General features: G+C 42.5%; 1 protein-coding gene across 2 annotated transcripts in view; it reads left to right on the forward strand.

Moving 5' to 3' along the window:
• RNF152 (ring finger protein 152) overlaps positions 1 to 26,733 on the forward strand; it is a 43,671-nt gene extending 16,938 nt beyond the window's left edge. For both annotated transcript variants that reach the window (XM_051612101.1, XM_051612102.1), the window contains one exon: positions 21,546 to 26,733. In XM_051612101.1, coding sequence (XP_051468061.1) covers positions 21,732 to 22,343 — 612 coding nt within the window. In that variant the 5' untranslated portion in view covers positions 21,546 to 21,731 and the 3' untranslated portion in view covers positions 22,344 to 26,733. The remainder of the gene's footprint in view (positions 1 to 21,545) is intronic.
• The last annotated feature ends 618 nt before the right edge of the window (positions 26,734 to 27,351 follow it).

Genomic DNA, 27,351 nt, shown 5'->3' on the forward strand with positions numbered 1-27,351 from the left:
AAAGCTCGAGAGCACCAAGTCTGTGCTTGTGAATTGGGCAGTTAGCAGCTTGGCCATCTGCATTTTGTGTTTGCATACAAAATAATTTGCACTAGCAGCAGAACATTCTGTGTGCATACAACGTGTGTTACAGCTAATCTGTGCACAAAGAAAATATGTCTGGGAAATGCAGGAGGCCGTGTAGGTAAGGCTGGATACTTGCTTGGAGGCTGCTAAATTGTCTTGTCTTAAAAACAGAAGGCAAAAAAAAAAAAGATGGAACAGAGAGGGTGGGGGTTACCTGCTCATTGTAGTTAGGATCCAGTTCACTTTAATTAACACAGCACACTGTTGATGTTAAGAGAATTATGCAGAGCTCTGTTTCAACTGGTGTCCAAAATGACTCAGTGTAAGGGCCGACAATGAGATCATATGGGTGTTTTCTAAAGGACCTGTCGGAATAATTAAGCTATGTTATGTGGCTTAGTGTTAAACATGCCCAGAGTTACCAGTAAGAGTTCAACCTTTTATTTTCTACTGGAACCAACTTCCCTTCAAGATTCAGAGACATACAGCAGCTGTCATTAGAGGTGGTAGCATACTGAACCACAAAGCACTGTAGGAATTATGGGGAAAGGAAAAGCCGCAGAAAGTAGGAGGGGAATTAATTATATGACGAGGGCCACGCTGAACAATTGGGGGGCTTAACCTGTTGGTGCCACAGGGAGATCTGTTGTATCAGTGTTAACTACTTTCACTGGATCTGTTGATGTGCATATAATAGATATGTAAAAATTAGTGACTGCCGTGATGATGTATAATGGGTTTTTATGTTAGTAGTTTGAACAAGAAAACAGAGAATGTAAGACTTCCAGACTCATTTAATTTGCTCATTACGAACATTCAGTTCCTCCCTTTCCACTTCTGGGCACTCCAAACATTGATCCACATTGTCTGTATTCACCCTTGCTTCCTGCTCGCTCTCTGTCCCTACCCACCTTGTTCCTGTCCTGGTTTCCAGCTTCCGTAGGGAGTCTGGTGTATTTTTCTCCTGCTGCTTTCTGTATCCTTTCCATATCCTATCTAATCTTCAGTAACACAGATGTAAATTAGGCAGACTTTTAGTTTCCTCTTAATTTCTGCAGCATGTGTAAGTTAGAAAGAATTTAATTTTTTTTTTTTTTTTAATTAAAGGTGGTTGTCTGGAGTTCATTTCCAGATACTGACGAGTGGAGACCTTAGAAAAAGAGTATTTCTACAAGGAAACTCTGTCAGTATATATCTTGCCAAACTTTACATGGCTGAAAAAATCTTCCTGTCTTGACCGAAGGGGTAATTTTGTTGATGTTTGAACTCTTAGAATTTGTATCATAGAAAGGAAAAGCCTTCATCTGTCATGTACTATTTACTGTTTAAAATCCTGAGGCAAAATTCAAGTCTGGAGGTGTGAGGCTGTTTGTGGGAGGGCTATGTCTATCCCAACTGTGTCTTTCTACTTCTAGGCCATGGGCAATATGATCAGGTGAGCCAGGACATGCAGTGGGATGGTTTCAGTGATTTTTGCTGTTTGAGGGAAGACAGAACTACCTGGCTTGTCACAAAGTCTACTGGGCAGAAGACTATGAAGCAATGCTGTGTTGTGTGCCTGTGGTACCTAACAATGGGTGTTGCGTGCCTCAACTTTGCTTTTGTGTGACATGCTGGCTGTGTGCTGGCAAAGGTTACAGGGCAGCATCAAGTATCTGTTTGTCCCAGCATAATGTTCAGCTGGGTGTTCTTCCTCTAGTACAAGACTGGCTTGTTTTTCTTCTTGGGTTTTGATCCAGAAAAAGAACCTCTGTCATCCATGAACTACTGAGTGGGTATGATGTGCATGTCGTACATGACATGTCCCAAGAGGAAGGCATGCCCACCTTAGCCGTGGTGGCCAGTGTTGAGTCCAGAGCAGCTCTTTTCCTTGAGAGCTGTGTCTGGTGTTGGCACAGCCTAAGCTAAACTTAAGCCCCCTGAGTATTCCCTCATCTAACATGTTGTTCTTTGGGAATATTCAGTCTTCTCAGTCCAGGGAAACAACACTTCATCCCTCCTCTCTGGCTGTTGTTACTTGCTTATTTTTTTATTTTCCTCTCCCCTCCCCAGGACTAACAACTCTCAGTGACACCTCCAGTAATGTTTTATTGCAATGCAAAAGGAGGAGAACACTTTGTCAGCAGCCTACTTCAGGCAAAGAAATGTATATCTATGAGAAGCATACATACAGAACAGTAATTACTCACATCATCAATATTTATACAGCAGATAATAGACCTCATGGACAAGATGAATATTGTCATAACAGCAATAGCTACTTGTGTGTGTGGGACATCATAAAATATAATTGCTAGGTTTCTTCAAATGGGATAATTATTTAACTTTTAAGTGATTGGTGAAAATAGCATAGAGACTGAATTAAAGATTCAGAGGGAGTTCATCTGCTTCTAGAAAGTAAAGGAAATGCTCCTCCTGTCCACCCTCATGTGACACACTGAAAGCTGCCTGCTGGGATGTTGTCCTTTACATCTGGCTTTTCCTGAGGCAATGCTGGTGCCAGTCACTGAGAGAGGAATCATAAAAAATGATAATTAAAAAAAAAAATCTGAGCAGCTTGTTTTGAAGATGAAGATGTCTGCTGTGGCCATACAGATGTTTGTGGTTGAGATGGAGGCATGGTCACACATGCTTTGACTTTAAAAGCTGTACCCAAGTGGCTGGTGGAAGGTGGCCATCCCTAGGGCAGGGTTTTTACCAAAGCTTTCCAGCATCTGGCCTGCCAGCTTATGAGTTGCTGGCTGCCTTGGTGGTGCTTGGCTGGACAGATGGCCCAGTGAGTCTGTGTTCTGGATTCTGCTCGGCAGTCAGCCAGAGGGACAGCTTGGGAGGTGGCTTCCTGTTTGCACAGGAGATGCAGCTACTGGTTTCCACAAATAGAATGCCTCCTTCCACCCACCCTTTTTAACCTTTTTAAGGCAGTATGATTGTTCAGAGGGTTTAAGTTCACTGGCAAGTAAATCTGCTATGAGGTCCTGTTTCAGAGAAGTATTAAATAAAAAACTACCTGCATGCAAGTTTGCTACAGATACTTTACTTGCTTACTTATTTCTTCTGTTTGTGAGCTGGCTCTGGATACCTCCATTTTTCCTTTATGCCGACTGACTCTTCAGATGTGACTGAGTATTTGAACCCCTGCACCTCCTCAACTTCCTTCAGTTGAGGGAGAACAGTGGATGGAAGTGTGCAGATCTTGAGGTTCAGCATTTAGCTCAGTTGGGTTGGCTGTCATTTTCAATGTCAATCACACAGCTCAAAGTTTTTGAAACACCAAAGCAACTCAAGAACGTTTTCAACAGAGTAGATCCACAAAAGAACTTGAGTACTGTGGTATCAAACTTCCAGGCACCATGTTCTATGGGATGCAGATAATGAGGCTTCTTCTCCAGTGTTGGGAGAAAAGTTGGCCCAAGAGTTGGGTTTGCAAAAGCCAGGATCCCACAGTATCCCAGGAAACACATGAGCTGGCTACATGAAGGGAGAATGAAGACGTCTTTTAAGCCAGCAGCCCTCTTTCTGTTTCGTGAAAACCTGTGGAACTGCTCCTTTTTATTCCTTTCTGGAGTTGAGTACCTTCTGCTGAGATGTAAGCAGTGGAAGAGCAAGTGGTTGCTCCCTCTGAGATAGGTCTGATACTCTGCCTGAAGGAGGCTAAAACTGAGCTCCCACCTTTTTTTCTGTTGGCATTTGATTGTGGATTTTTTTCTCTTTGTAGGTATTAGGTTCCTGGATTCTAGGCCTTCTCCAAATGAATTTTTAATATAAAATAATTAAATATTCATTGGAGCAGGGACAGGAACCCAGGTGTCTGCCTTCCCCTTATACTTACTTTTGCTTTCTGACCTGAATATTGAATTATGCACTTCAAAGTGGAATGGGGTCAGCAGGAGGCATTAGTGGAGCTCTGCTGAGCTGCTGAAATTGCTGGTACTTAAAACTTTCATCTGGCAGAAGGGAAAGTAATATTACCATTTTTCCAGATTCACCCTTAGTGGATGAAAATTTCATTCTGCCATGAGTGTACCCAGCTTCTTGTGTGGGTTCACTGAGGCTGTCACTGGCACGTGGCTTGAAGTCCTGACCCTGTTACATGCAGATTAATTTGGACAGGAGGCTTCGCATATATGTCCCCAGTGCATAACTCTTACTAGAGATGCTTTCTGAATTGCCGATCATAGTCTCAGTATTGCAACTATGCATCTTAAGCACTTTCTTAAGTAGAACCCCTGAATTTTTTTATTGATTGTGGTGTAATCTTTGCTCGAGAACTTAAAACTACAGTGAACAGACTTACTTTCTTAAGTTACCTTCCTCAGATCCCCTTGAAATAGCCACTGTTGAGACTTTGTTAGGGAACTGTCTGCAAAAGTGTAATTCAACCATTTTTCTTTTGCCTGAGGTTGTGCCTTGAGGAGGTTAGAACTAGTCACCTCTTGCTGCAATGCATAAGCCAGCCCTCTATGTAGGTGAACCAGCCCTGTGACAGACCCATGCTCAACAAATTGATTGCTCCTTCAGTTGTACTGCAGCTAAAAATAGTTTTTCTACAGGGTAAGAAGAACAAGGGACCATTGAAGAGAGCAGGTGATCAGCACTACTGCTGTTCCAAATTATTGAATTATGTTGAAATAATGTGTGGTTTTGTTTTTTCCCCCATCAAGCAAGTTTGCTTATATCTAATTTTCTGAAATATTTATTTATTTTTCTTTTTTCATTACAGTAACTTGCATGGGGGTCTGGAAATTGTGAAAGTGGTTGCTTCCCCCCATGCTTAGTGGGGTACTATGTTTGGCTCACTAAGCACAGGCTGTGTTATGTTCTAATTTGAGGGTGAGATGTTAGCAGCCTGAGAAAATGGGGTAATTGTGAGCACCTCTTAATTTTGTTTCCCCTCAGTGTCAAGCACTGGGTACCACTGAGGAGGACTTTGATTACAGTCTTCAGTCACCCTGGTAAAACCAAACTAAAGCTTTGAGGGTTTTGGTGAATAAGGGTTTAAAGATCCAGAGGTGTGTAGCAGTTTTTTTTAAAGTAAAAATTGGGAGACGTGTGTAGATGGAATCAGGTGTACGTTGGTACAAAGCCTCAAGAATGTTCCTGGGGCAGAAAAATCCCTTCTCCTTAGCTTCTGAGCAGTAAAAGGGTGAAGCCGTTAGCCTCTTCAGTTGGTTTTACAGCTGGTTTGATGATTTGCCCTGCATTGCCTTCTGAAAGTTTTGCCTGCATCCTCATTTTGTCAAAATTCATTGGTTTATTTTATGGAGGGCAAAAAGCCCCAGGTTTCCTTTCATTGAAAAATTAGACTGAAGTGTTAGATTTAGGAATGTTAGCACCATCTTCCATGGGAACTGTAATTAGCATACTTTATTTTCCCGTTCTTCCCTTGGGGCTTGGCTTCCACCTCCACTTTTCATGTTGAGTTGCCACTGTGGTTATGGAAGATCTAATCTAGCTGGGAAACCCAATCCATGTTGGAGAATGAGAACATGGGTCATCCCCTGTGCAAGTACCTGGAACTTGTATAAGCAGCATTTCACAGTTCTGAAAATGAGTTATCAAATTTTCAGTATTTTGTAGAAAGGCAATAGCTCCCTGAGTACAGGTGACATTGTTCATTGAAATTAATTCATAACGTGTTCATTTGAAAGACAAAATTTGCATTTAAAATCACTATTCTTGAATTTTAATTTAAATCAGCATCTTGGCTTAATTTGCAAATGCAGAATGCCATTTCTTTAGGGGCTTGCCCTGCAGTAATAAGTGTGAGAATAGGATACTGGAATTTGTTGTAAGTTCATAGTACAGCAAGTTAGAAGATGGTGATTTGAGAAGACTTCTCTTGCTGGTCTGGCATTAATATTTCTGAAATGTGAAATGGAGCTAGGCTGGGAATAGGAATAACGTACTCATCAGACTTCAGATTTTATTTCTGAAGTAGATTCCCTTCTTAAATAGAAATCAACAGAAATACAGAAATGTGTTGGTTGAACAGACATATATAGTTAGTCTGTGGAGAAGGAAGTGTGTCAATGTATTAATTTAAGCATGTCTAGAAGACAGAAGCTGGGCAGTAATAGCAAGTGGAAGAGAACTCAGTGAAGTTGTGTCGCTCCCAAATTTGCTATTAATAAGCAATGAACTATTTTTAAAAGGATGCTGTTGCTACTGTTACAGTTGGCTAATTAGCAATCCCACTCCTTCAGAAGAAAACCCTGACCCTCCTGAAGGTCAGTTAAGTGTACAGAAACTCATTCTTTTTGTTCTCTCAAATTCATGGTGTCTTCTGCCTTTCCACTTAAAACCTCTTGCAAGCTGCCCCTCTCTGTTTGTGTGACTTCCACAGAAACTACAAGTAACAGCAGTTGAAATGGAATTTTAAAATACATCAGGAAATCTGGGGCATGTCAAGATGATTTTGAGGTGGTCTTAAAAATCCATCAGTTGCCTTTTTTTAAAAGCTTTTGCTGAAGCTTTTGAGATTTTTGCTTCCATCTTCTTTATCTAAAGTTGGGAAGAGTGAGGTTTTCCTCTCAAACTGATTATGTCACACACATTGGCATTTGGTGGAAGCAGAACTGCTTGTGGAATGACCTACTCTCTTCTGGAAAGATTCCTGGGCAAGTCTGGCCCAAATCTGTGCTAGAAAACAGTTACCATGAAAGTGGCTTTGCCCAGGTCAGTGGAACTGCTTCATATGGAGGGGTCACTGGCACAAATACTGGTAAGACTGAACTCAAGCCAATTTTTGCATCTTTAAAGAAATGAGGCTTTAGAGAAATTTTCCACCTGCAAAGTCTTTGTGATATTTTTTTTTTAACTAATGTATAAATTTTAAATTATTTTCATACGTGAAGTAACTCATGTATCATACTAGTACTCCTGAAGATCCTTCCAAAAGGGTGATGTAAGCCAGTAAAAAGGGTTTTGGTAAGGAAATGTGCATTTTAAGAGGATATTCTCCCCACATTCAGTACTAGTTTAGGGAAATAAACTCAAATTGTCTTCCCTTTTGGAGTCCTGATTTACAGTCCAGGTCTTCTCTCTCTTGATGCAATTACATCCCTGACAGAAGGCATGAGCTAGAGAGCTGCAGCAAGAAAACATGATATATTGAGGAACCTGGTTACATTCCTCTGCTGTTCCTTCTGCTGGCTGAAGCTCCTCTGTGTGGTCCACTGGAGAAACTATTTATCTTTTATGTTAATGGCTGGTTATGAAATGAGAGAAAAAAAAAAAAAAGAGATCATGCACTGGCAATTTAATTAAGTGATAAGAATCTACAACTTTGTTCTATACTAAGATTATAGAACTGTTGCTTTTTTAAATTGTGAGAGACACAGATGTAACCTGTACATGTGAGACTTTGAGTCAGGATATGCTGAGTTGGGATTTTTCAGTTCACTCTTTTAAAGGTCTCATTTTCTAGAACTCATTGTAATTTCTTTTGTATAATTTTAAACAATGTACAAGACCATGTCTCTGTCTGCAAAGGCCTGTGCATTTCAGTGACCTTTACTGCTTTCTTTGGAGGGGTTATGCAGTCAGACATAAGGGGATGAAAATATTTAATGATTTTTTTCTCTTCAAAAAGGCCTTATGTCTCTGTTCTTACAGCTGTACTGTTCCCATTTAACCTCCTCTGTTTTGCACCTTCACTCTGATTTTGAACAGTCTGAAAGTCTAGTTGCAAAACTGAGCTTATTCCTGAAAATCAAGCTAAAAAAAGAATATATAGGTGGAAAAAGTGCTCATCTTTAAAGCAAGAAGCTTTCATTCTAATGTTCCTTCCCTCTTTGGTCCCCCACCTCCATTAAGTAGATAATATTTTCTTCTAAATTTAAATTGAGACCTTAAAAAGGGATTGACCCATTTCAAATCTATTGACTAGTCAGTGCTGGGGATTTTTGCATGCCTTTCTGAACCTGCCTACCATGCACTTGCCTACGTTTTGCTACTTGGAAACATTAAAGCTCCTGAGAGTCCACACTTAATTGCCATCTTCTCTATCAAGAGAGGTTGCTTGTTAGAGAAGGAGGGTTGTTGTAATAAACAGTGAGGAGAATACCAAAGCCTAGGCATCCCTTAGTTTTGCTTCCCTTTCAAGTGGGTAGAATATCAAGGAGCACATGCATGCATCTGTTCAGGGAGATCCATGGAAACAGGAGATCCAAATAAGTTCTTACAGCAATGGCTGCACAACTTGCTCACTTGGAAATATTTCTGTCTCATGATAATCACCAGACACTTACATGCTTCATTACTGCTCAGTATGAAGAAGATTGGTGTGGGTTACAGTTATGCTTCATAACTGGCTTTTCTGCATGTGAGTATTGTATGAACCAAGTCTACATTGGGACAGCAGCCAGAAAGGCAGAGGTAAAAACAACAGTTGCCTCACTCTTTCTTGGGCCATTAACCCATCTTTGTGTATTAAGAGATACTTGCTTTAAAACACGTATTGAGTAAACTTTTGTGCAGTGTTTAGTACAAACCTCAGTACATAAACCTTGAGCGGAATGGTGCCTCTTTCAGTGGATAGTGTTAGTGAACCATCAAGAAAAAAGTATTTATTGCTTGTGAGGATGAGAGTTTGGAATTCTAAATATAAATGAATTTCCCAAACCACACTGAGTATCATGTGGCACTGATTGCAGACTCCCTTCTGCTAGGAGGGCACATTACTTTGCCTGATTTTGTTTGGTCTGTGTTGCTCATATCCGCAGAGATGACCTTAAACTTTTCCAGTTTTGTGTCTGTTAATATTTGGGGTCAATTCTGAGGGCTGGGGGGAGGGTGGTGGTGCAGGGAAGGTCAGTGTGTACTGACGTGCAGGAGGGGAAAGGAAATTACGTTCTGACAGATCTCTGATTTCCACATGAGCAGATGGATCACATGGTATAGGTTTGCTTTTAAGGAGGGTGTAAGCAGTAAATACTTCTGCTTTTTGCAAGAGGATTGCTCACTTTCTGTATTTGTACAGCTTTTAGGTAATTTGTAAAGACTTCTGATAAAAATGCAGGCATTTTTTCCACCCAGTTGTATGACTTTCCAGGGGAGAATTTATTTCTCCTGACTGTGGACACTGCTACAGAGAGGCTTTCCTGACAGTCAGTGTTGGACTCAAAGGACTGTTGGTTTGACCGACTAACTGTGCTGCAGAAGGTGTGTAAGTGGTGGGGTGAGACAGAAGGCTCAGAGGAGAGTGGGAGTCTTCATTGAGCCTCGAGGAACCATCTGTAGTGACACTGCCTAACCTTGCCGGTGAAACCTGTAGCTGTAATATATGTATAGGGCATAGCTAAACATGAACAAAAGGGAAACTGGTTTCTTAATCATTAGATTAGGGTATGTTTTTTGTTGTTGCTGCTGTCCTAAAGCAATAAACTCCAATATTATTTCAGTTATATCTAAGCTTGCTACTTATTCGGAGACAAGTAAGAGAGTGGTGGGAGTCAGTAAGATGCTGCCATCTCTCCATGCACAAGGTGGGAGCTCTCCCCTCCATCAGGGAGCAAATAATGAGCCCAGGGCTTTGGGTGTGCTGGGTGCTCTACTCTCATCTGAAAATGACTGTGCAAGGTGCATCTTGCCTTGCTGAGGCATCACATCCTGCACCAGGATAATTTTATGCTCCTGAAGGAGGGGACCATCAGCATTTGTCCCTGTTTTTTTGGGAGTGAGAAAGTGGAGGCAGTCATCCTAAACCAAACCAAGTCTCCTGAAGGATGCGAAAGCAAGCTAGTGGGATAGTGGAGCAGATCTGGTTTGCTTTTTTCTTTGCCTGCAAGCCCTGGTGCTTAACGCTTTAAATTCTGGAGTGCCACCTGCTGGCACTTGCTGTCTTTGCTCGCTCTTTTCTAGAGGCAGCTGCTCCAGAAGATGAGAGCTCAGACGAAAGCGCATGGATGTTAATGATAACAGCACCCGTTATTTGTACTGATCATTACGTTATTAATTGTTGTAGTGCTTAAAGACTCTGTTTATTGGCTTTGCTCTGGCAGGTGTTCTGCAAACTCAGTGTGAAAGAAACTGGCAGAAGCTTTGTTCCTTAGGAAATACAGAGCACAGTGTGAAGGAGTGGTTTAAAGTATAGAAAAGGATTTTTCCAATCCATGCGGTTCCTTGAAAAATATGAAGTTGTTTTTTTTCTTTGTTTTGATTAAGTAAAATTTTGATAAATTCTGTGGTTGACAAAAAAACAAAGCTGTAATCATTGAAGTGAAAAGACACCTGACAGTGAAGTCACTTAAGCAAAAGTTAGGAAAACACTAACCCAACTCTAGAATGTAACAATGATGTCAGTAAATAATTCGGAATACATCTTGTCATTCTGAAAACATTTGCAAGGGATGTTGCAGATTGTGGCCCAATGCAAATCTAGGTCTAGAGCTGATTTTTATTTTTTTATTATTTTCATCCTAGTCAAGAGCTTGTTTTGGCACTAGAAAAGAGATTTTTTTTTTTTTTTTAAATCTGTTTTGTAACATTGATTTTCTGTCTGTGGGTCAGACCCTCAGTGGGCTTCAGTCAGTGTGGTTCCTTTGGCAGCAGTTTGGTTATGTGCGTTGATGTTTCCTGCATTTGGTGCACCCCTGTAAGGTACATAGATAATACTGTAACAAAAAGTGAAATAAAGACTCCACCTGTGTGGATTCTGGTCAAATCCTGCATAGATGCAGAAAGCTGTCTTTATGCATACTTGTCTTCTTAGATCATCTCTTCCAATGCAACACTTTCTAGAGTGGCAACACAGACGACTGGTTTTCCCCTTGGTCTTTAGCAGTCCTCAAGGCACCTCTTTGGTTCCTAACTGCAGTTGTCTATGATGCCACATGTAATACATGTTGGAAATAAGTGGTGAAGCTTTTCTTATTTTTCAAAAGTGATTTATGGCTGTGGGATGTACTCTTGAGATTATTTTAGAAAACCCTGAACCACCTGCCCTTTCAAAGTAAGGTCTTTTAGATGATCAGCAGGAAACACCTGTAAAAACTATTAATTCCATCAACCATGTAGTCCTCTTAATGGCTTTGATCACATAATGAAACTTGACTTTTCCATTGAAAATTCCCCATGTTGTGATTAATTTTTTAAGCCAACAACCAAAAAAGCTGAGTAATAGTCTTTGTAAATGTGCTGCTGTGAAACTACTGCTGATAGTTGAAGTATATTTATCTCATTTTCTAGGCTGGGAAAGAAAAACTTGTATACTGCTGGACTTAAGCATTCCACATTCAGCAGTAGAGCAACCTGAGTAGGAGATACTTCTGGTTCACTCACTGGTTGACCACATCAGAAGAAAAATTGCTCTACAGTCTGTATGAAAAGCTTTGTTTGCCCTTTGCATTACCTTTTTTTGAATTTATTCTGAAAGAAAAGTCAAATGGAAATGAAAGTTGAATTGAGCTGACATTTTAACGGAAATTACCATTTTTTGCCTAAGGAGACAAGTATTTGCTTAATTTGATCTGAAACTGCCAATGAGTTTGTTCATCTCTAAAGTACACTTCTTTAATTAGTTCTAAATCATAAGCAGAAATCATGGGACTGGCTTGCCAGACAGAGATAGAAGTTTAGGGTTTCTACCTAACTGGGATTTGGGGCTTCTGAAATTCATGTTTTGGGGCTTTTCTTCAGAAAAAATGAGACTAGCTGCTTTCTTTTTACTGAGTACTGAATTCATTGTCCATAATCCTGTAAGCCTTGGCATATACTTATCAGGATTGTGATGAAGTCCTGTGCATTCACAATTTTATACTAGTTAAGTCTATTTTTCTGCTGCTACCTTGCAAGGACTGCAGAACGAGGCCCAAAATTAAGAAATAAAGCAGTCTGCTTCATTTTGATATTTTGCTCTGATGTAGCATAACAAAGTCCTTTCTAAGCATTTGCACTCCTTCACACAGCAAAAAAGCTGTATACTGCTAGTTAGTTGCTGCCAAATGGAGGGTGTTTTCACACTAGGGTCTTTCAGAAGCAGCCAGACTTTGGCCGAAGTGTGATGGGTGATGTTTGGTCCAAACTTTGAAACTCACTGTGAAGAATGAAACACAACCTGATAAAGCTTGGTAGGTCTGATAAACTTCTTGCAGCTGTAGAATGTCAGTGGCTCTTGGAATTGAATATTGTCTCTGTGAAGGAAAGCAATAGTAGATTTCACATAATATGGGAAAGAGTAGTTTATCTTCCTGTGTCTGAGCATTTGAGCAGCCAGTTGCTAGTCCCCATCCCAGCATGGCTGCCAGAGCAGCTAGGGTAGCAGCTCTGCAGCTTTGAGCTGTCTCCCAGAGCTGTAATTTATCTCAACCCACTGGAGAGTGTTGTGGTGGTGCTGACCTGAGTTACCGTCATTGCCCTTGAGAATATTGCTTAGCTGCAAGACTACTTTAGTCTGCAAACAGTGCTGGTTCATATGAGGGAGAGACTTGATGTAATCCCCTCCCTCTGTTCTAGGCTCCATCTGGAAGTCCATCCATGGGAGTCTTATTGTTTCCCTCGTGGGCATGCTCACATCTGTGGGCATGAAGGAGAGAGTGGAGAACCTTTCCTGCTATCATTTTGTTGCCTCAATAGTAATCTGAAATTTTCCTTTTTGGCACTGGGGCTTCAAGTCATGATGTGGAGCTGGTTGGGTTGGCTGATGTGCAACCAGTTGGCTTAGTTGGGGCTGTTTTGAGAAGGTTTACATTGTGTTTCCTCAATCTGCATGTTCTCAGGGTGGTACAGGGGAAGTGAAGGCATCTGCACTTAGAGATTGCCTTCGTCTGCCCGTGGCTGCCCACACCAGGGTCTGTATTGGTTGTGTGCTAAGTATGTAAATGTGTAGCTGATGTCAAGAGCATGTGTTATCCCATTAGCTTGCAAAGCCAATGTCAGGCCATGCACTGGATAACTTGTCTGAACTGGAGCTTGTGGAGTGTTTGTAACCATGGGTAGCATGTGGTTTGGAAAAGTATTGGAAGAAATTATTTATCCAGTAGAGCCTGCTAAATCGCTTTTGGAGGATTTTACTGGTGTGAAGACAGAGAGATAAATCACAAAATAGGAAATCATCAATATGTATGCAGTTCAGGCTTGTTCTAACTCCGCTTGTGATCCATATTTGCAGTGAGAGTTGGACTGTTCCCAAAATTCAGGAAGCGAAGGTGGTATTAATATTACTAGCTGACAGAGTGTTACAGGATGAATGATTAGTTTCCAATGAGAAAGGAGCTTTTGGACTGGTTCCAGTTCTTTTTGGTGTAGTCTGCAAACCAGAATGACCAGTGACTCGGAGTAGCTGTTGCTCTTATCAAGAGTCTGAAAATATACAAAGACCACAATTTGTCTGCATTAGGAGATGACATAGCAGCTGACCTTGAGGAGGCCTGTTAATTGGCTATCTTCCACTGTCTTGTGAAGATAAGCTCTTGGAAGCGATTTTTCTGTGTTAGGACATCTGTTACACCTTTACTCTTAAAAAACAGGAGACTTTACTCCCTTGTGATACCCACTTAGCAGATTTGAGGAGAAAGGTCAAAAGATGAAAATAGCTTCCCTGCCCACTGTGTCTAATCTTCAAACCTTATTCTACTTCTTTATGGTCTGAAAAAAGAGAATGTCCTTACTTATTGCTGTGTGGCTTCTAATAAGATATTTTCCAGTTTCTTAATCCCATCTATTTCAGGAAATGTAGTATCCTGTAGGTCTATTACACTTTTTCCTTATGGAAAAGAAGAAACGACCCTTCCCACACCCAAACAAAACAAATCCTAATCTATCCCAGCCCTTGAAAGCAGCTGTGTGAAGGTACCTGTTCAGTGATGTGGGTCTCAGAATCCAGGGCCTCAGGAAGCCAGTCTGGATGAGTGCAGAGCATTTTAAGCAGGCAGGATGTGCAAGGTGAGGAGTACAAAGCGGAGTTGCAACAATTTAAACTCTCATTAGAAGGGCTTTTGTTTCCTGAGGAAAGTGTGAAATTGAGTTTTCAGTTTTTGCATTGTATAGGCAATGTATGAACTTGTGAGTAGCAGTTCATTTTTCTCCTCCTCTGTTTGGGCCCCATGGCAGGTAGATTTTGACCTAGTTTAATCAAAACCCACTTGATGACCTTGGAGAGCTGTAGCATTCTCTCCTGTAATTATAGACTCGTGTCTTAATAAACTATTTCAAGCTGTTTCCCACTCAATCACCCATTGACCTGTATCAGTGAGAAATATCTGCATTTGAGCTTTATTTAAACCTGCCTCCTTTTTTTGGATGGTGTATTTAGTAAGTCTAATACCAGATCCTCAGGGGAGGGAGGGAAGAATCTTCTAATTAAGTTTCTCTTCAGCTATCAAGGAAATTCTATCAATGGCAGATGAAGCATAAAGCTCTAATGGGAGAGCAGAATTTGTCGTTTAAGTGATCAGGTGCTTCATGCCTCTCTCCACATTTTGAATACCACAGGATTCTGTCAAGTTGCCATAAATGAAAATCTCTTAGAAAGAAGATGTCGCGTTTGAAAGCTGTTGTGGAGAGCGAGTTTAATGCCCATAGATTTTACTCTTTGCTTGGGCAAAGCTTCTCCTGTTAGGGTGTGGGATTTTGAACTTAGTGACTTAACTTGTGATCTCACTTTAAGTTAAGGAAGCAACTTCTAAATCTGTCTTGGCTAATAATCTGCTACTTATATCCTGATCAAAAATATATAGTGGTGCTGCTTTTATTCAAGGAGTGAGGGGTAGATTGCTTTTCATGTTTTCCCTTCCCCATTCCTCTTAATGTCTGCTTGAATGGCAAATTTGGTCTCTCACTTGGCAGTGGAAAAACCTGACTTTTGATTCCTGTCACCCTGGGGTTTAGGAGTGAGTTAGTCATAATTAAGAGCAGCCAACAAAACTGAAGCAGTGCCAATAGCCCTGCAATTGTTGTGTTGGGAGTGGGCTGTAGAAATGAGCACGGCTGTTTGGGATGCTTTAAATGCTGGAGATTTTGTTTGCAAAGTGGGAGGGAACCTTTTTTACATCCTGTGCTGGGAAATTTTCAGATTTGGGATGTCTTGGGACCACAGTCAGGTCTCTCATCCTGTCAGTGCATCCCTCATGTAGGGGGAGAAAAGCTAGGACTTAAAGGCAGCAGAAGTAGTACCTTGATACACCTGAGGATCCCCTGTGCTCTGCCAGGCTGGAGGGAGCCTGGGAGATTTAGAGAACTGTAGCTGTGGGACAGCTTGACAGACAAGTGACCTTGTCAAAAACCAACAGATGTGGCAGAGTTGGGCTGGTGCGGAGCAGGTCAGGCTCTCACCACCTGGGCTTCAGGACCACCTGCACAGAGGACTGCTGCGGGGCTGAGCGGGCAGGAAAGAGGCCTGCTTTCTCTCTCTGCCTGTCTGAAATGGGCACATTTCTATGGAATATTTTGATTTCAAACAATGTTTCTCACTGGTAAAGCACCTCGTGTGAAAGTGACTGATGAGCACAGTTGTACTGTTTTGACTCAGCAATAAGAAACTGCACCTGTCAGTTGCTGACCTGGCATGTTGCAGGTGATTAGTAATGTTTGCTGCTGGAACAAAGTGCAGCTTCTCCTGGTCATATTTGACCAAAATAAGGTCTTTGGAGCCAGGGATATGGGGACGTGTCAAAGTTTGCAGATAAAAGGAAGGAGCAGCGCAGCTGTTGATGTGAGATGGAACAAGGAGCAGCTTGTGAGTCTCTCTTTTCTATAAACACCAGAGATCAGTGTTTTCGCCCAATCTGTTTTTGCTCCAAACCCATAAACTTCTACATCTAGTTACATTCCTGTGAGTGACCTTTCTGCCTCTGTCTCCTGTTGCTAGGGCTGGCTGGTGACAATTTCTAAGGTAAATACTGTGGTATGATACTTTGCAACTAAGCTCTTGTTTTGTGATCTGCCTCTGATTGCTTAGCTGTTAGAGAGGCAGGACAACTGCTGTCCTGTTTGACCGGCAACATCGAGATCATCTAGAGCAGGTTCTCCATCAGCATGGATCCCCTGGAGCTGGTTCATAAGATGTTGTAGGCTTATATATCACAGTCTCACTCAGCTTTATTTTTTGTGGCTTTGCGCATCTGGAAGCACATACATCTGATTCTTATCTTGGCATGGGCTGGACTACTGCTAAAGGAATAGGGCCAACTTACACTGGCTAAGAATTTGGCCAAATTAAAACAGTTTTGTTTGTTCTGCAATATTTCAGTGAAATTGTGAATAAATAAATGGAAAGGATGATGGGCAAAGACTGCCTGGCTTAGAGGAGGGTGTTTCTCCAGCTTCTCTCTGGAGAGAAGAATGGATTAACTTGTCATCTTCTTACTAGCTTTATGTCCCTCAAAATGTGTATGTATGTCTCTCAGTGGTAATCCATGTGGTAGATGAACTGTGTCCTTGGAAATACTTTAATTTCTGGATCAAAGGCTCTTATGTTTTTTTGTGGTCTGTGGAAAAGTTGATGTTCAATGAAATCCATGAAAAATCTCAGGTATACCATGGAGATGGTGCCAGCTGGCAGAGATGGGAAGAAATGAGTGTTTTTCTGAGCTTTGTTGATTCTCTCTTGCAAAAACGGATCTGTACAGAATCTGTTACCTCTGCCTGTTGGCTCATGAGGTGAAATGTGGATGAAGCTGTCCAGGAGCTTTGAGGTGGTGCTTGTATGACCTTGAACCAACTGTTTTGTGTCTCAGCACTTCTTTTCTTAAATGATGAAAGGATATAATGATGATAATACTTCTTTCTTAACAAGGGTTTGTGATGAATAAATTAATTAATAGCTATGCTGTTCTCAGTTACTATGGTAATTAGTGCTACAGAGCAGCCTAAAAATAAATAGGAACATTTAGTGAAGGATATTCAGGAGAAATCAGGTAGTACATCTTGGGCATTTGCAACAACCCCAGTGTGTTCTGTCCAAACACACATTTGTTGAAAATGTACATGGATGCTGAATGTTAAGTATGTTTCTTCCTCCTCACTAGCATGAAGCGACTCTAGGACACATTTCCTTCCATATCTGTGGGCAGATGATTCTTGCAGTTAGTTCCCCTATTGAGAACAGTACTCCCCTCTCACCCCCATCTCCTTTCCAGCCTAAGGGCACCTGAACGGAATGGATCTTTCCTTGTCATGAATCATTCATACTCAGTAATACTGTCAAAGAATTCTTAATGTATTTGGGGAGTTTATGTAATGAACCTTCCTTGAGAAAGGTGAAGTATCATCAGTGCACTGCCTTGCTGGAAGTCTGTTATTAACCTTGCCATGCAGCATGTAGAGCATGCCTAAATACGTGCATAAATTCATGCAAAGTTTTTGAGGCTTTCTTTTCAGTGATCAGCTAACTATATCAGCATGCCCTGAAGCCAGTCTTTAAAAATGTGATATGATGTTTAATCTTCTGTGAATTGTATTAGATTCCATAGGCATCATTAAAGTGTATGTTTTGGGCTTCTTTAAAGTCAACATAATTTTGGGCCCTAATAAGCTAGAAAGTATTTGTGAAGATAGTTCTGAGTTCTGCAGTGGAGGCCACATCCCTTTGAAGCTGTGTTTTCCATCGCTTAGTATTGCTGGGGTTGTCCTTACATGGAGCAAATATTATGTCAATAGACAAGGATTTGCCATTACTCTGGTCTTTGACTTGTCCAGCTCTCATCATGGATGTTCAATGTCTTTGTCTTTGCACCGGGTTCCAATACCAGCTATCTTTTCTGACCTGGCCAGTTGGAGACGACTTCATAGTTGGGGTTTGTGAAGAGCTTTCTCTGCAGCAAATCTGTGCTTTCTTCTTCCTTTTGTCGTCTGTAGCTGTGCTGTACTAGCTGCAACAATCTTAATCTCCTCATCTCCTGCAGCACCTCCCTTCCTTGGTCTGGGAAGCTACGAATTTTAAAAGAGCAAAGAATGCCTCTTCCTTCTTCTAGGAGAGTAGAAAGGTGATGCCTTGGCAATCCTGGCCTCCTACTCACCTGAAAAAGAGAGCCTGGGGCTCTGCTGTGGCCTCTGACAAGATACCAGCAGAACAGATAGTGTGACTGACAAACAGCTGAAATACTTGTTTTAGTCTCCAGACCTTTATTGCTCTTGAGTCATGCAAGCATTTCTCAAATCTTAGGAACTTTTGGCTTGGGCAGAGAACAGCCCAGATCTGCAAGGATGATCTTTGTGCTGTGCTACCAGCCAGCTGGTTGTACCTTGATCTTCTGCTGCAGAGGTCAATGGCTTTGTAGGTTCTGCCCCGGGTCTCTGTGACCACTTGTGAATCTCTTGTCTCGCTGGCCAGCGGCAGCCCTGTGGATGTTGGGCAGACTCACAGCAAGTGGAAGAGTGTGTGGAGAGGCAGAGAGGTCTCCTGATGCTTCTTTGCAAAGCCTGTCTCTTCTCACTTCCTTTGCTCCTGCTGTACCTTTCTGACACTATAGAGTTTTGGAGCTTGTGGATCATCGTACCCACTTAGGTGTGGGTTTGTTTGTTTGTTTGGTGTGTTACTAGTTATATCTCGGCTCTGAAGAACTACCAGTTGTTCTTAGATTTGTGCCAGGTAGAGTCACTACTCACAGTTGCAGCTGCCTCTGTGTGTTTCACTGTCATGTTCCCCAGCCTTCCCTTCCATATGCATGCCCCTATCCATACAGGCATATGCTGTCTCTCTTGCAGAGACCTACTGATATCCCCGACTGTCTTTTCCGATTTCCTCCCCCCGCCCCATTTACCTGTCAACAGGCCCCCTGCCCTGGCTGTCAGTGGATCATGAGGGCTCACAATGACAAAACAATGTTTTTGACTGATGCTGATGTGAGATTGCACTAATGCTTTAAAACTTTGACCTCCTGGAGAAATGCTTTGCAGCATGACTTGTGTTCAAACCAGCCAAGATAATCTTGTTGGGATGGATTTTCTTCTTTTTCCTTAGGGCTCTGTTTGTCTGGTGACTTTTGTTGTGTTCTTCATTTCCAAATACCTAATCTCATTCTTTTCTAGCACTGACCTTCTACTGTAAGGGTGTCTCTGGGATAGGGATGAGGAGCTTGATAGCCCGTGAGTATAGGGCTCCTGGACAGGGATATGAAGTCAGAAAAAATTTTATTCCAATCACATTCATATCGATAGAAATTGGTTTACCTTTACGACTGTAAGTGAGAGAGATAGTTGTAGGTGACAGCTAAATGAGATTAGAGAACTTCACCAGTTGGTTCAGGTGGAGGGCAGGGCTTCTATGCAGACATACTGTTTTACATTTGCAGAAGTACTTCCACGCCTTAGCTTCTGAATTTCCAGGCACTGGTGCTTTTTCTCCTAATAATTCTATAGTATTGTTATACCTGTGGGGGTTGAGGTTTGATAGATTTGCAGATACAGCAGATGGCAGTTGTGTCTTGTAATGTCTGACCTCAAGTTTGGCTTGGGCAAGTGCATAACTGAAGATTTTTATGCATGCTTCTGTGCAATATGCAAAATGTTGGGTTGCTTGTGCCTGAAAAATAGATCTTATGGCTTCAGTGATCCCTTCCTCAGTTCCTGTAACTAATTTCTTATCTGGCCTTTATATGTTTTTCAGTCAGGAAGTGCCTAGTATTGTAGATAGCTCTCTTCCATTTTTTTTCTGAGCTGCATGCCAGTCTTTCAGTGGCCCTTCCTGACAGTTTTCCCTTGTGCCTGCCTATATGATAGGGATGTGGAGATAGCATCAGAAAGGAGTGGATAAAGAAGATAAAACCTCTGCTCCTGTTCTCCCCCTTCCCTTGGTGCAGTCTGCAGCTCCATGTAACGCAGAGTAACTGGTAACACCATGTGTAACAGTGTGCTGGCACAGAGCAGGTGCGGAATGAGCCTGTGCTGGCTCCATGCTGCTGGGGGGCTCTGCCAGCGGTGGCCTCGGTGCTGCGTTCAGGTGAAGGATCCCTGAAGTACTGTTGAGGCTTCTGACACGTGCCGTTTCCCCCTGCAGCCATTGCCTGCGTTTCACAAGCTCTTGCCGTCCTAACTGCAGCCTCTGCTCCCTCCTGTGTCACGATTGTCACTGTGTGTTTGTTGAAGTGCCTTGCAAGACAAAATCTGCTGCTGTTACAAAATCAGCAGCCAGGCCAGTTCTGCCAATATCTGTGATATCAGGTGTTAGCATCTGAAGAGATGACGTGTATTTTGTTTTCCTTATTCAAATATCGGGTAACTGTCAGAAGCAGGATCTGGGACAGTGTGGTCCAGAGAGCTGTCCTGCATTGCCTGCCCCACGTCTGTGCTTGCCTTCTCTGCTTGATCTATGTTGTTTCTGGTTTACTGACATCACTGATCGATCAGCATGTTGCAACCTCTTTGCTGTGATCCAGCGGGAAGAACAGGAACTATTCATATGGCAAGGAGAAAGTCCTCTTGACAGCTGTGCTCCTCAGCTGTTTACTCTGTTTTGGGAATAAGTTCACAAAAAGATCAAAGGTCACCATGCAAATATTTTTGCGTTTTCTTTATTGTGTTCTCTGGATGCAAGTCGAGGCTGATACTACTTCAAATATAGCAAGAAGGCAATGTAAAAAGTTGTAAAAATGTCACCCCTTCTTATTTATCATGTGTTGGAGTGACCAAAATAAAACGAAACTAAGCAACTCGCTGTGAAAGTAAGCACAGCTGTTTGGCTGTTTGGTTGTGTTTGTTTTTGTTTTGTTTTTGTTTTTGTTTTTTTTTTTGCAAAGGTGTGTGAAATAACTGGGAAAATGCAAATAATCCCTTTATAATATATAGTTTAGAACATAGTAACATCTTTGCTACTTAATAAATTTGCCTTAAATTCAGCACATTAACAGGTTGTTCTCTGTGACAATTGGCAGTCCTGGGTCTAAACAAAGTCTTTTGCCTCAGGTGAAGTTCTCATCAGTGAGAGTGTTTATATTTCAGAGGGCCATGTTCAACAAGCTGCTTGTGTAACCAGACAAGCAGTTGATTTGACTGAAAACCATGCCATTCCTTTTTGTTGAACACAAATGTGGATTTTTCAGTATAGTTGTTTGGTTGTTTGTTCATGAACAGGCACACGTTCAGAAGCCTGTGGGAATGCATCCATTTAAATGAATTTTTTCTTTCTCCCACCTTTCATGAAGACTTAGTGGTAGAGCCAAATAGCTTAAAATCCTCAGAGATTTAAAGGATTAAATGAGAACAACTGTAAACGTGCAGGAAGGGCTGAAAAATCCTGCAAATATGACAGGAGGTAGATCCTGAAGGACCTGCTTAGTGAAATACAGCCTTCCCTGTTATGGGTATAACTGCGAGTGGTGGACTGGCGAGTTTGTAGGGATTTTATAGCAAAAAAAAAAAAAAAAAAAAGGTAATTGAGTGATGTTTGAAGCCAGTGGGATGATGCTTTCTTGTTAAGAGTTGCAAATTTGTTTCTCCTGCCAGATTACAAGGTCAGCACTAGTTTTCATTCCCCTCTGTCTGGACTCCGTTCTCACTGTTTCCTGTAAGTAACCTGTTCCTTCACATTTTTCTGTTTGTCTCAGGTACTGAAAGGTGCAGGCCAGAGATCTTGTGCTCTTCATAGCTGCTGCCTAGTCCTGCCCTGAGAAGAAGCATCAAGAAGGCGGACACTGCCCTCAGAAGAAGCAGCAGGCAGGCACTGCACCTCTGCTGCGGGCACCGTGTGAGGCTCCCGGTGACGCCTGCTGTGCCTCCCTGCACCAGCTGCTATGGAGACCCTGTCCCAGGACTCTCTGCTGGAGTGCCAGATTTGCTTCAACTACTACAGCCCCCGCAGGCGGCCCAAGCTGCTGGACTGCAAGCACACCTGCTGCTCGGTGTGCCTGCAGCAGATGAGGACCAGCCAGAAGGACCTGCGGTGCCCCTGGTGCCGTGGGATCACCAAGCTGCCGCCGGGGTACTCTGTGTCGCAGCTGCCCGATGACCCGGAGGTGATTGCCGTCATTGCAATCCCCCACACCTCGGAGCACACCCCTGTCTTCATCAAACTCCCTAGCAATGGCTGCTACATGCTGCCCTTGCCCCTCTCCAAGGAGAGGGCACTATTGCCAGGAGACATTGGCTGCCGCCTCCTGCCTGGCAGCCAGCAGAAGTCCCTGGCGGTGGTGACAATCCCGGCGGAGCAGCAGCCGCTGCAGGGCGGCCTTCCTGCCGAGGGTGGAGCCGAGGAACCGGACCGGAGAGGCGTTGTGAAAAGCTCCACCTGGTCAGGGGTATGCACTGTGATCCTGGTGGCCTGCGTCCTGGTCTTTCTCCTGGGCATCGTCCTCCACAACATGTCGTGCATTTCCAAGCGCTTCACGGTGATCTCCTGCGGCTGAACTGAGGAGGAGAGTGTGCTCCCCCAGGGGTCGGGTTGGGTTGGTGACGGTGGTGGGATGGAGCAAGACAATTCACCACAGCTTTGCCCAGTGACTGTGGAATGCTGTGCACCGGGGCAGCCGTGTGCCAGCCTGGCCGCAGCTCCCAGCGGTGCGGCCTCGGGCCTCTTGGCAGCGTGCGGAGAAAATCGCGTCTGGCGGCAGCGGCACCGAGGAGGACTGCATGCGTCACCATAATCATTTTCCAAAGGGACTGCAACTTAGTGATTTTTTTTATTTTAATCATGTTGTAAGATTAAAGACCTCTATGTAGCTGGCTGTACTGTAAAGTATACAGTATGAGCTCTTCTCTAAACACAGTAGATTAAAATCAAAACTGCTCCATGTAGAATAAAAGGAGAGTCGGTGTGTGACTCTGCACAAGGTATTCAATACCAGTTCGCACATGCATTTTTTAATGGAGGAGGGAGAGAGTTGGAAAACCAAGAAATCATTTATCTGTTAAGGCATTTTATATGTTTGAAACAGCACATTAATTAAGCCAAGCTAGGAAGTTGTATGATAGTTTTTAAAAGCATTTTACAAGCAATTGTTTCGTTCCATGGTGTGTGGGGTTTTTTTTACCCTCTGTTTTTACCCCCTCTGTTTTTCCCCAGTTTTTTCAGCTCCAGGGAAGTGGCAGTTTCAGCATCTTGCATTTGAAGGAGCTCCCGAGCAGGGAAGCAGAGAAGGCTAGGAGGAACGCCTAAAAATGCAGCCAGAACACTTCTGCCTAACTGGCTTCAGGCAAAGGATGGACATGCTATTTTACCTCTGATCTGGCAGCAAAGCCTCCATATGACCTGGCCTTCATAGCCATTAGTGAAGAAATGGGTCATGAGAAGTCCTAGGGCTCCTTCCTGCAAGGACATGATAGTAAATTGTTCTGCTTTGTCTGGAAGTTGGGTTTCCTTAATTGTTTTTGAAGAATTTAGGCCCCTCTTGCTTCCCTCTTCCTAGGAGATGCAACTGTGCATCCATGGATGGTGTAACACAGGAGTTACTCTAAGGAAGCCTCACTATCCCAACTAAGACCAAGGACCTGTATGTACAGTCATCTAGTAAGAGGCAGTGACATAGCTGGGAGGAGAACCCAGGCCACCATAATCTCCTACTGTGTGGGCTGCTACTCCTAAACCGCTATGGTCCTGGTGTTGAAATTTCTGGGTGAGCGTGACAGAGCCTTTTCACAAATTTCAGTCTTATAAATGTTGGCATTCGTAAGGACAAAATTAAAAAAAAACCAAACAAAAAGGAAACGTCTCCCTCCCCCTGTGAGTGTCATGAAACCCCAGTCATTTGCAGTTCACTTCTTGGAAAGAGCCAAATTCCTGAGCCTTCCCTGCAATAGCTCCTTGCTCTAAGCAGTCCCACTAGCTCTAGTAATGCTGCTTGTAAGTAAAATAGAGCTCAGGGTGAATTTGGGTATTTGGCAAGTCTGAAAGCTGAAGTTTGTGTGAGATTTAGGGATCTGGATCAAGGGGCACATGACAAACCTCTAATAGGATGGAAAAATCTATTGATTTGCACTTATTCTTTTCGCAAGTGTGATCTCTTGTCTACGTACTGCTCCTTCTAATAATTAATTAGAGATGGCTCAGTGCTGTATTAAATCACCAGAGAACATAATTTTTACTACCCAGTGCCCAAGTTGGCCTTGTGGGCATCAGTGGTTTTCTGGTTATGTCACAAAATCCCGTTGCTGGTTCACAAGTATTCTCAGCTAGGACTTCTGTCAGAAGCATACCTCTAACTTCGTGCTGGATTTCCCACCACCACCCCCCCCCAAGTTCCCAAACAACCATTTTCTTCTTGATTTCTGTCAACTGAAGAGTAGCATATGTGGTGCTTAATTGTTACATGTATGGAGAGGAAGCATTGTGCTGATTTTTGTCTATTGTCATGTATGTATAGCACAGCAAAAAAATTTAATCCTCAGATAACACATTCAATGCCTTTTTGTGGAAGGCCCATGTGCAGTATGCCTTGAACCTGACTTAAGAGTATTGTAATACATGGACACCTCTCTGCAGCATGTTTAATTTGGTTGCAGTAGGGAACAGCAGGAATTCCAACTTGTGTCTTGTGAGCGTGCTAGTCTCTTGTTGCCAGTAGGTAGCCGGATTTCTACTCCCATCCATGCTATGCTGCTTTTTGTGTAAAAGAAAGCCAGTTCACAAACAAAATAAAGAAATTTTGCCTTCATAAGACTCTTGAGGAAGTGACCAGATACAAGACTTGGCCCTCTACTCCCTTGTCCTCTGTGGCAACTGATGGGTCTACCAGGAGCATATAGCACAGCTGGAAGGTGCTCTGAGAACAGTGCTGATACATTTTGCACCAGCTTCTGCATTTGTTTGTCTGGGTTGTCAATGATTGCACAAAAACTCAAGGCAGTCAAAGAGCAGGTCCTGGAGACCCCACCTGGAATACTGTGTACAGTTCTGGTGCCCTCAGCACAAGAGAGATATAGACTTGTTGGAGAGGGTTGGGGCTGTTCAGCCTAGAAAAGGCTCTGGGGACACCTTATAGTGGCCTTCCAGTACCTGAAGGGGGCCTACAGGAAAGCTGGGGAGGATCTTTTCATCAGAGAAGACAGTGATAGGACAAGGGGTAATGGTTTTAAACTGAGAGAGGGGAGATTTAGGTTAGATATTTAGGAAGAAATTATTCACTATAAGGGTGGTGAGGAACTGGAATGGGTTGCCCAGGGAGGTTGTTGATGCCCCATCCCTGGAGGTTTTTAAGGCCAGGTTGGATGAGGTTTTGTGCAGCCTGGTCTAGTAGTAGGGTTCCCTGCTCATGGCAGGGGGGTTGTATCTTGATGATCTTTAAGGTCCCTTCCAACCTTAATGATTCTATGATTCTAAAAAGTGTTCATGTTAACCTCCTTCTGGCTGTGCCTGCCTGCCTGAAGCTCTTGAGGCCAAGGTTTCTATAGCATTGCAAAGAATGGCTGTCTTGAATACATCCCTTCTTCATCCCTAAGTGGAGAGTCCAGAGAAAGAGAAATCAGAAATTAGGTTAAAATACCACACTGCATAACATGTTATGCAACAGGAAGACCTGGAGTTTATCCGGTATTAATGACGTAAGATATTAGCACAATACCATCCTGTATTACGTAGCACAGTGCGTTGTTTCATTAATATGAATTTCCTGTACTTTTTGTGCCTGCGGATATGCATGTTTGACCTAATTTCTGATCCAGACATTTGCCTGCTCACAGACTTGTGTAAGAGCAATAATAAAACCTCAAGATTTTTGTCTGCGTGTGCATGTGTGCACGCACAGTGTGTATGTTCCTTCCTTTTTATAAGTAGGAGTTCTGGAGATGTTTTTGTTCTGGCTTAGACTGTGACTATCATTTTAAATTTGCAGCTGCCGTATCATGTTGGATCACCTAGCTTTTTTGCTTACTTGTGTAGAAATGAACTAGTTTGTTGTAATGTACAGTGTTAAAATATATCTCAAGTATGTCTATAGTCATACAACTTTAAAAATGCAGGGCAGTCTGTCCCATTCCTTTGTCCAATACCTAGCATTAGAAAGTGATACTGCTATACACACTTTTTGTTTTTTGTTTTTTGTTGTAGCAGCCTTGTCTTTGTAATTTTTCTCTGTGGAAAAACACATTTGAATTAGTGTCAAAAGGATCAGGTTCTGGGCTAGTTTTGTTCCCTGATGTCCAGTAAGAAATCACTGCCCAGTTCCACCAAAACCAAGAAGGAGACCTACTGTGACACCAGTACTGTTTGAGGAACCAAAATTTATGTTAAAATTTGTGGGCAGTTACTCAAGCACCTGCATTTTTAGAGCAAACTACTCTGTATGAATGAGTATTTATTTGCTTGTTTAATGGGAAGGATGTGTGTGTTGGGGTCCAGCTTTGCTATTTTTGTGGAAGGTCCCAACTTTTATTTTTGGCTTGTGCTTTCATGGCAAACAGACTTTAGGGTTCACTCTGTGAAATCTTATTTAGTGAATTTTAAAAATTCAAAATATGCAATTTTGGTATGTGGGATTTTTTTAGGAAGTTGTGTTCAGTGATTGTTCATGCTTAACCAAGATGTAAAGGAGCCTGGATGTTTTGTAAACATGGAGCAATCATGAGTCCAAAGTTTCATCTTTATTAATGAAGCTCAGTTTGAATAAAACATTAGCAGGAAAAGAATGACATGAAGTGAATTATGGTATCTCTTATTTTGCCATCAAATGAAGGGCATGGATGGGAATTTTGGAGAATTGCTCAGTATTTTATGCGAGAGTGGCTGAAATTTGACTCGGTGTTTTAAGGCAAAGTGTTACGTGTGGGTTGTGAATACAATAAAGGTTTTTAAAGTTTTAATTACCTTGGAGTACAGAATTATAGCTGGTGACTACTCAGACACAAAATGGAGTGGTTTTTTTTCTTCTGTTTTCATCAGATTTAAAGTTTTTGCTTATGGAAGTGAGGGATTATTGGCCTTGACTTAAGCATGTATTGTACAGTCGGGCGTGCCAGCTTCCTCCTCCTCCTCAAGCCCCCCTTCACACTCACATTATTATTGCTGGAGCCCTGAGATGCCAACCTTTCTAATACTGCTGGTGATTTTCTGGAGCAGAGGTGGCTGATGTTGCACTGATTTTGTTACATTCACAACAGGCCTAAACAAAAACTAAACAATTCATACATGATTTGAGCTTTTCTGCACGTGCCCCAGTATCAAAAGCTCCTGACACCACTCTACTGTGTAAACTGATCCAAGCCTCTGCATACCCTGAATCTTCTTACAGCAATACCATGTAGTGGAGGATGTTGCCTTCTCTGTCCTAGAAAGGGGCAGTACTTGGCATCCACAGCTAAACAGCCCCCTGGGAACATAGCCTGCTGGCATGAGACTCTTGTAGTGAGTTCTGCAGAAGACGTTTGCATGTCAAGTGAACACAATAAATTTTGGGTCTGAAACGCATCCTTATCCTAGTTGCA

The sequence above is a fragment of the Apus apus genome, chromosome 2 (assembly GCF_020740795.1).
Source record: "Apus apus isolate bApuApu2 chromosome 2, bApuApu2.pri.cur, whole genome shotgun sequence".
Classification (NCBI taxonomy): domain Eukaryota; kingdom Metazoa; phylum Chordata; class Aves; order Apodiformes; family Apodidae; genus Apus; species Apus apus.